This window comes from Cynocephalus volans, chromosome 8, assembly GCF_027409185.1.
Source record: "Cynocephalus volans isolate mCynVol1 chromosome 8, mCynVol1.pri, whole genome shotgun sequence".
Classification (NCBI taxonomy): Eukaryota; Metazoa; Chordata; class Mammalia; order Dermoptera; family Cynocephalidae; genus Cynocephalus; species Cynocephalus volans.
This window is the reverse complement of record NC_084467.1, coordinates 108,773,668-108,781,549: the sequence shown is the minus strand read 5'-3', so window position 1 is coordinate 108,781,549 and position 7,882 is coordinate 108,773,668. Positions and strand designations below refer to the sequence as shown.

At 43.9% G+C, this 7,882-nt stretch overlaps 1 protein-coding gene across 2 annotated transcripts; it reads left to right on the top strand.

Annotated features, from left to right (window-relative positions):
• The first annotated feature begins 1,110 nt into the window (after positions 1–1,110).
• On the top strand, positions 1,111–6,098 carry MCL1 (MCL1 apoptosis regulator, BCL2 family member). 2 transcript variants are annotated; one of them, XM_063104859.1, is made up of 3 exons: positions 1,119–1,882; positions 2,236–2,483; positions 3,226–6,098. In XM_063104859.1, exons 1-3 carry the CDS (start codon positions 1,201–1,203, stop codon positions 3,340–3,342), a joined length of 1,047 nt encoding a protein of 348 aa, XP_062960929.1. In that variant the 5' UTR covers positions 1,119–1,200; the 3' UTR covers positions 3,343–6,098. The 2 variants fall into 2 exon arrangements, with proteins under 2 accessions (XP_062960930.1, XP_062960929.1); XM_063104860.1 differs by lacking the exon at positions 2,236–2,483 and having other exon boundaries at positions 1,111–1,882; positions 3,226–3,350.
• The last annotated feature ends 1,784 nt before the right edge of the window (positions 6,099–7,882 follow it).

Below are 7,882 nucleotides of genomic sequence, written 5' to 3'. Positions count from 1 at the left end.
GCCACACATAAATCCCCATGGTATGGGGTCCTGCCCAAAAACATAATTGTGTGGTATGGGTGCCCTGTCTCTTTATTAAACCATGATATTTTGGGGAATAGGAACCTTGCTCACCTTTTCTGCTTATGTCCCTCTAAAATGTTCCTCAGCTAATTCTATCTTTACAGATCTTTTAACAAAAATAGGTTTGCTTCAGTTAACATTAAGTGACATATTGGCATTTAACAGGATCCTTGTTCTCATGGGGTTTACCCCTAGAGTCAAGTGTCAGCTGGGTTTTTTTTGTTTGTTTTGTTTTGTTTTGTTTTGCGGCTGGCGGGTACGAGGATCCGAATCCTTGACTTTGATGTTATGACACCGGGCTCTGAGAAACCGGCCAGCCCTCAAATATGTCTTATTATCAACACAAAAATAAATAGTGTCAAAACTCTCAGAAAAGATGCTAAAGGAGTAAGGTTTATATGTAAGTAGCACCAGAGACTGTGGAATCGAGATGGTGGATGGCAGAAAGCAAGCAGTGAGGCTGGAATACAGCTTAGTTGTGGCAAAACAATTTAGCTTAGTCCACTTACGTATAAATGGTTCTTTAGGGCAGTCCATGGAGCGTCCCCATCACCAAACACTGTTGGACTGAGAACAGCGAGCTGCGGATGTGCAAAATAACTGAAGGTCCCCCAACAGAGCCCTCTAACCTCATCTAAGACTATTGTTCACCATCCATCACAGAACTTCCTCACCCCCCTTCCTCAACCTTTTGGTGATTTAAGACGTAGTAAAAAATAAAATAAGACATAAGTTTGGTAAAAAAAACCTCTGGCACAAATGCAACAAGGGCTCACGGGTCAAGACTTGGGGAAGCACCGAGGTCGCCAAGCCACACCGAGGCCCCAGGTCTGCACGCGGAACCCACGAGCCCAGGCGCTGCGAGTCGCCGCCGTTACGTAACCTCCAGCCAGAGGCTCGGAGAGCCGGAAGGCCGCGCCGCGCCCCGCCCGGCCGGTAGGTGCCGTGCGCAACTCTACGGAAGCTTCCGCCCCTTTCCCCTTTTATGGCAACGCTTTTTTCTTGAGTTCGCTGACGCCAGAGTAGGACTGTCCAAAACCGTGATATAGGAGCGCCTCTCTCACTCTTGACTTCCGCTTTAAATAAGGAGTCAGGGCCTTCCCCGTTTTTCTCACCAGGCGGCGGTGGCGGCTGGCGATGTTTGGCCTCAAAAGAAACGCGGTAATCGGACTCAACCTCTACTGTGGGGGGGCGGGATTGGGTGCCGCCGCCGGTGGTGCCACCCCTCCGGGAGGGCGGCTTTTGACTGCAGAGAAGGAGACCACGGCCCGGCAAGAGGGAGGGGGAGGGGAAGCCAGCGCGGAGGTTGGCGGAAGCGTCGGCGCGAGCCCCCCGGCTGCCCTCACGCCCGACGCCCGGAGGGTCGCGCGGCCTGCGCCCATTGGCGCCGAGGTCCCCGACGTCACCGCGACCCCCACGAGGTTGCTGTTCTTCGCGCCCACCAGCCGCGCGTTGCCGCCTGAGGAGATGGAAGCCGCCGACGCCATCATGTCTCCCGAGGAGGAGCTGGACGGGTACGAGCCGGAGCCTCTCGGGAAGCGGCCGGCTGTCCTGCCTCTGTTGGAGTTGGTCGGGGAGGCCAATAATGGCCCCAGCACGGACGGGTCACTCCCCTCGACGCCGCCCCCAGCAGAGGAGGAGGAGGACGAGTTGTACCGGCAGTCGCTGGAGATTATATCTCGATACCTTCGAGAGCAGGCAACCGGCTCCAAGGACGCGAAGCCGATGGGCGGGTCTGCGGCCGCCAGCAGGAAGGCGCTGGAGACCCTACGACGGGTCGGGGACGGCGTGCAGCGCAACCACGAGACGGCCTTCCAAGGTAAGGGGTTTGGTTAGTCACCAGGGCCGCACTCCTTTTTTCCCATCTCTCCCTGGACTCACCCACCGAGGGTGGGTGGAAACCGAAACGACTCAGTGTTGAAACGAGTCTCATCCTATTTCTGAAACCAGAATATTCTGGCCATGAGTCATTGTTTCCGCCCATCTTGATCCTTTTGGAAATGGCAGCTCTGTTCAAAGACCGGAAAGGGTGGGATGTCAATTTTCAAGTAGGATCGGCCTGAGTTCTGTAGAGTCCAAATAGCGATTTCCCCCGCCGTGGGTGGGCGGGCGAACGTGCCCCGGTTTAGACAAAGGAGGCCGTGAGGACCCGCATGCTTTTCTTCCTCTCAGGCATGCTTCGGAAATTGGACATCAAAAACGAAGACGATGTCAAATCTTTGTCTCGAGTGATGGTCCATGTTTTCAGTGACGGCGTAACAAACTGGGGCAGGATTGTGACTCTAATTTCTTTTGGTGCCTTTGTGGCCAAACACTTGAAGAGCATAAACCAAGAAAGCTGCATCGAACCATTAGCAGAAAGTATCACAGACGTTCTCGTAAGGACAAAACGGGACTGGCTAGTCAAACAAAGAGGCTGGGTAAGTTTGCTTTAAGGTTGAAGGGGGCTTGGAGTGGAAATGGAATGAAGGATTTTCTAGAGAAGGTGAGAATATCTAAACGTTTTTGTGACGCATGACTGTCTCCAGGCTCTAACTCCTGGACCTCTGGTTACTTGATGTTAAGTAGTGGGTCCCTAGGGATAGTGGCTTGGTGGTCTTCAATTGTATCAAAAATCCTGGTTTTCTGTAGGCTATTTTCGTTGTAATTCAGTTGGATACTCTTCTTACCAGTGGATTCAAACCATGGAGAAATAAGAGTCCTTTGGGGATGATAGCTAACGTTCCTCGTTTTAATTGACTAGGTGGGGTGGGAGGGGGGTAGCCTGCGTTTTAAATATACACCCAGATGGTTCTGTTGCAGGATGTATTTAACCATGCTGAGAAAGACTGCTCTTCGCAGTTGAGATATTTAGATGGTGGGGATATAAGAATAAGGGTTTTCGTCTTTTACCTAAATAACAGGAACTCTTCAAAGTTCCTTTGCCTAGATAATCCTAATATGACCAAGATAGTACTGTAAAATCAAATTTAACTATTATGAGTGCTCACTTACTGAACTAAAGAACTCAGGAAACGTCTATTTTTGCATCCCAGTAGTGAATAATAATTGGTTCGTTATTGTTTTGGGAACCTTAGATATTTTATCTTTTATCTGTATATAGCGTTTTTATGACAGCAGAAACCCATACTTGAAAATGTGCTTTTCTTTTTTGTTTTCTAGGATGGGTTTGTGGAGTTCTTCCATGTAGAGGACCTAGAAGGCGGCATCAGAAATGTGCTGCTGGCTTTTGCAGGTGTTGCTGGAGTAGGAGCTGGTTTGGCATATCTAATAAGATAGCCTTGTAAGTGCAATAATTGACTCTTAACCAACTCCAGCCACCAAAACCACATACTTCTGTGAAATCAAATGTATTTATGAAGTTGGACTTCAAACTGCCCAGGCTGTAATCTCCAAGAGTTCTATTCTAGCAGCCTAGCCAGAAAAACAAGTGGCAAGAGGATTATGGCTAACAAGAATAAATACATGGGAAAAAGTATTCCCCCTGGAAGAGTCACAGTCTGAAAAAAGCAAATTTCAGTTCAGCAGCAAGCAAACTTGTTTGAGAGGCCATGGAGAAGGACTTTTTAGATTTAGTGAAGATGATAGGGTGGAAAGACTTAATTTCCTTGTCTAGAACAGGAGGGTGGCCAGTAGCTAGGCTAGTCATAGAATTCATTAAATATTCCCACCAAATTCATTAATTTTCTATAGTGTTAGAAGCACTAACAATACCAGTGACCTGTGTAAAATGGATCTAAAAGTCCAACTGTTCAGGACTTTTATACCTGTTCTACTTTGGCTTGGTTAGAATGAGTGTTAGTTTATTATCCTAGTAATGGCCAAGAATACTTGACTTAAGGCTCAGTAATTAGATACAAATACGTAATATCCTCAATTTTTAAGACAAGAAAACTTGTAAATGTATTTGTCTGTAAAAATTGTATATATTTTTACAGAAAGTTTATTTCTTTGAAACAAAGGAAGGAGAGTTTTGAATTTACATAGTTTTTTTCATACCTTTTTGAAACTTGCAACTTCTGTAGTTAGAAACCTATTTCTTACAGCTTTTGTATTCTAAACTTTGTCTTGGTCAGTTTCTAGATTGTGTACAGAACCAATTGGTGTAATTGTATGCAACCAGGTTGTAGTAGAACAAATCTGATTCATCACTATGCAGGCTTTAATTTTTCTATCTGGTTTTGGTAAGTATTCCTTAGGTTTTTTTCGAAAACCTGGGATTGACAGGTTTAGGAATGGAAATTAACTTCGTTATGCAGGTTTTCAATAATTAAGTCAAAGTGGAGTTTTAAAGTTTTGTGGGGGGAGACACATGATTTACAAATAATAGGCTCTGATTGGGTAACTACTCATTGAGTTCCTTCTTCCATTTGACTTAATTTGATTGGTGAAATTTAAACTGAGTTCATGAGCTCATCTTTAAAGCTTTTACTAAAAGATTTTCAGCTGTTCCAAATGGGGGACTTATTACCAATGTGTGTATAAAAAGATCACATCGGGTGGATGCGAGACATTTGATCCCTTGTTTGCTTAATAAATTGTAAAATGATGGCTTGGAAAAAAGCAGGCTAGAGTCTGACCATGGTGCTATTATTAGGCTTGCTTGTTAAACACAGGTCTAAGCCTAGTGTGTCAATAAAATGAATACTTACTGTTTCATTTGTATCAATGATTCCCAAACTTTGTTTCAAATTTTTGCATTGACATCTGTTTGGGATTTGAGACTTGATGTTCTATTGAATTTACCTTTTATTTCCTGTCCTTCCTTTGGAATATTTGCTGCTTGTTCTGTTCCTTCTATAGATACTTATATCAATCCCTGCGTCTTTGCCCTGCCATCCCTGTACTAACCCTTTTAATTTTTGGAACTGGGAACCCCTACTGGGAACCTAAGTGACACCCCCCCCCCCAATCAACAGACCTTCATTTTTCAGGAATCTTATCCTGTTGGGAGGTGGTAATGCCTTGGTTGCTGTGATATAACAGTCATGGGGGTGGGAGTTCCTTTTATTTAGACTGGTATCTTTTCAGTTTCTTTGGGGGAAAAGATTCAAAAGTCCTCTTAGGAATTTTCAGAGGAGAGAACATCTTATGTGGCTTTCTCTAAAGTTTCCTTTGCATTTGAGTATGCTCAGTTAAATTTATAGAAAGAGATGAGCTCTGTTAAACTTCAAAGAGTTACATGAAAACTACTGGTAAACTGAAGAAAGCTTCTATGTTGAATATTGGAACTAGGGTCATTTTTCTGAAAGCATATGCCTCAAAACATGACCTTTAATCTGGGGACTTCAGATAAAAATAAGCATGAATAAAATGACTAAGAATGTAACGGGGAAGAATTGCCCTGCCTGCCCATCTTGGAGCCATAAGGTCATCTTGTTAGAGCTATTTTTTCCTGTGTATTTATCATTCTTGATCAGAAGCCACTTATTTATATCATGTCTGTCTCTAAGGACCTAAAGCACTTTATGTAGTTTTTAATTAATCTCAAGATCTAGTTAAGGTGTCTCAAAGGCCTGTCTCCCCATATCCAGTTCTGGAAATAAGCGTATAGATGTAAATTGGTGTTTAGGGGCCCCACTTCCCAATTCAGTAGATGTAACTGCTGAAATACAGGATTTTTAGTATTTCAGGTTCCGGGCAGTGAGGGATTTTAGGGGCCCTGTGTAGTCTGGAAAAGGAGAGGGGCAGTTGGTTTATAGGGAGAGGAGTTATGTCTAAGTGCTGACTAGCTGCATAGTTAAGGCCAATCCTCCAAAATGGAAAGGGAGGGGCTGCTTGGAAAGATGGCTCTCTCAGCTACTTCTGTTTGTCCTATGCTTCTCTCAGGGAAAAACATGCAGTTCTCTAGTGTTGTCCATATACATTCTATTAGGGGTGAACACTTTGGTTCTGGTTAAACAGCTAGTACTTTTGACAGCTGTGCCAGGAAGGGTTAGGACCAACTATGAATTAATGTGGGTTGTAAAATGTAGTGTGTTTCCCTAACTTCCTGTTTTTCCTGAGAAGAAAATAAATCTTTTATTCAAATACAAGGTGTGGTACGGGTCTTTTCTAATCAATGTCTGCCTTCCCCCCTTAGGCAAACTTACTAGGGAAGTCAGCTAAGAATGTATATATAGGTGAATTAATTAACAAAAGCAAAAGCCCCACAAAGCTGATTTGCCTTAGAGCAAAGGACAGTTCCCTTCTTTCATTCAAATTAAGAGGTGTGAATTTTTAAGTATATTACTGCTGTGCTTTGGAGTAGTTCCTGTACATTTTAACTCCCCTCCCGTTAACTTGTCTGTTTGTTTTGTTTTTGTGGCTGGTCAATACGGGATTCGATCCCTTGACTTTGCTGTTAAAATACCATGCTTTAACCAACTGACCTAACCCACTAGCCCTTACCCTTTTGACATGAAGGAGCTAAGAGAATAACACCTAAAGTTGTGTTGAAGTTCTTAGTACTGTTTCAGTGTTTTTCCTCTTTCCCTCTCCCAAAGAGAAGGTGAGAGTAAGCAAGTCAATTTCAAAAGAGCTCTCCAAGTCTATTTTGGGGTTTTTTTGTTTTTTTAAAGATGACCGGTAAAGGAATCTTAACCCTTAACTTGGTGTTGTCAGCACCACGCTCACCCATATGAGCTAACCAGCCATCCCTATATGGGATCCGAACCCTTGGCCTTGGTGTTAAAAGCACCACACTCTCCCGAGTGAGCCATAGGCCAGCCCTCCAAGTCTATTTTGAAAGGGAGCTGAATTACCATGGAAATGTATAAATGTGAGGTTTGCATACTGGTTTTGAGCCCTGAGCATCAAATGCTAATCATGCAAACAAGATTCTGTACCTTCCCCCATTCAGTTTTGTCTATTTAAAAGTGCATTTTGGCTTGGAAGCCCCACTTTCTAGAGCCCAACTACCAAAAGGCAGCAACTTTCTGTCTTTACAAAGAAGGCTGTTTGTTCAAGTGGACTACCAAGCAGAGGGATGGTAGGAAGAGGACTAGAGGGCCCAAGTTTTGGTCTGAGTCAGATTTGCCCCCAGTGCTGTTCCTCCCACTGATGTGTTGTGATGTGAAGCTGTTTCTGTGGCAATATTCCTTAGTTCAGCCCCTTAAAAACTTGGGTCAAATAGTAACCAGGTAACCTGAGTCACTAGAAGAGTCAGAGTAGTCACTTCCTTTTGACACAGACTTTTTCTTTCAGTTCCTGTTTTGCGATTTTAGAACCAGGTCTTGCTTCATACTGTTTCTTTTAGAAAATTTTTCTTTACAACAGTTATGACAGCTGGAGGATTTTACAAAAGCTAAAATTGAAATAACATACTACTAGTATGTAGCATGGCTCCTGTCAGATGCCCAAAGCACAGGCCATTAGTTCCTGGAGTTCGGGGGCCGGACTGTGGCTCACTCGGGAGAGTGCGGTGCTGATAACACCAGGGCCACAGGTTCGGGTCCCATATAAGGATGGCCGGTTTGCTCATGGTGCTCACGACACCAAGTCAAGGGTTAAGATCCCCTTACCGGTCATCTTTAAAAAAATTTTTTTTAAAAAAGATTAGTTCCTGGAGTTCAAGATGGTCAGCTGAGGGCCAGCCTGTGGCTCACTTGGGAGAGTGTGGTGCTGACAACACCAAGTCTCAAGGGTTAAGATTCCCTTACCGGTCATCTTTTAAAAAAAAAAAAAAAAAAAAAAAAAGATGGTCAGCTGAGTCTCAATACTAGTTCTTTTTTGCTTCACTTTTTCAGTGATTACAGAACTTTGTCTTCTCTTTTTCTTTTTTTTTTTTAAAGATGACCAATAAAGGGATCTTAACCCTTGACTTGGTGTTTGTTGTCAG

What these genes read in the sequence shown, in the direction of transcription:
- MCL1 (XM_063104859.1), top strand. Translation starts at nt 1,201, where the DNA reads ATGTTTGGCCTCAAAAGAAACGCGGTAATCGGACTCAACCTCTACTGT. An exon ending in CCACGAGACGGCCTTCCAAG is followed by an intron (nt 1,883 to 2,235) that starts GTAAGGGGTTTG and finishes TCTTCCTCTCAG; the next exon opens with GCATGCTTCGGAAATTGGAC. An exon ending in TAGTCAAACAAAGAGGCTGG is followed by an intron (nt 2,484 to 3,225) that starts GTAAGTTTGCTT and finishes TTTGTTTTCTAG; the next exon opens with GATGGGTTTGTGGAGTTCTT.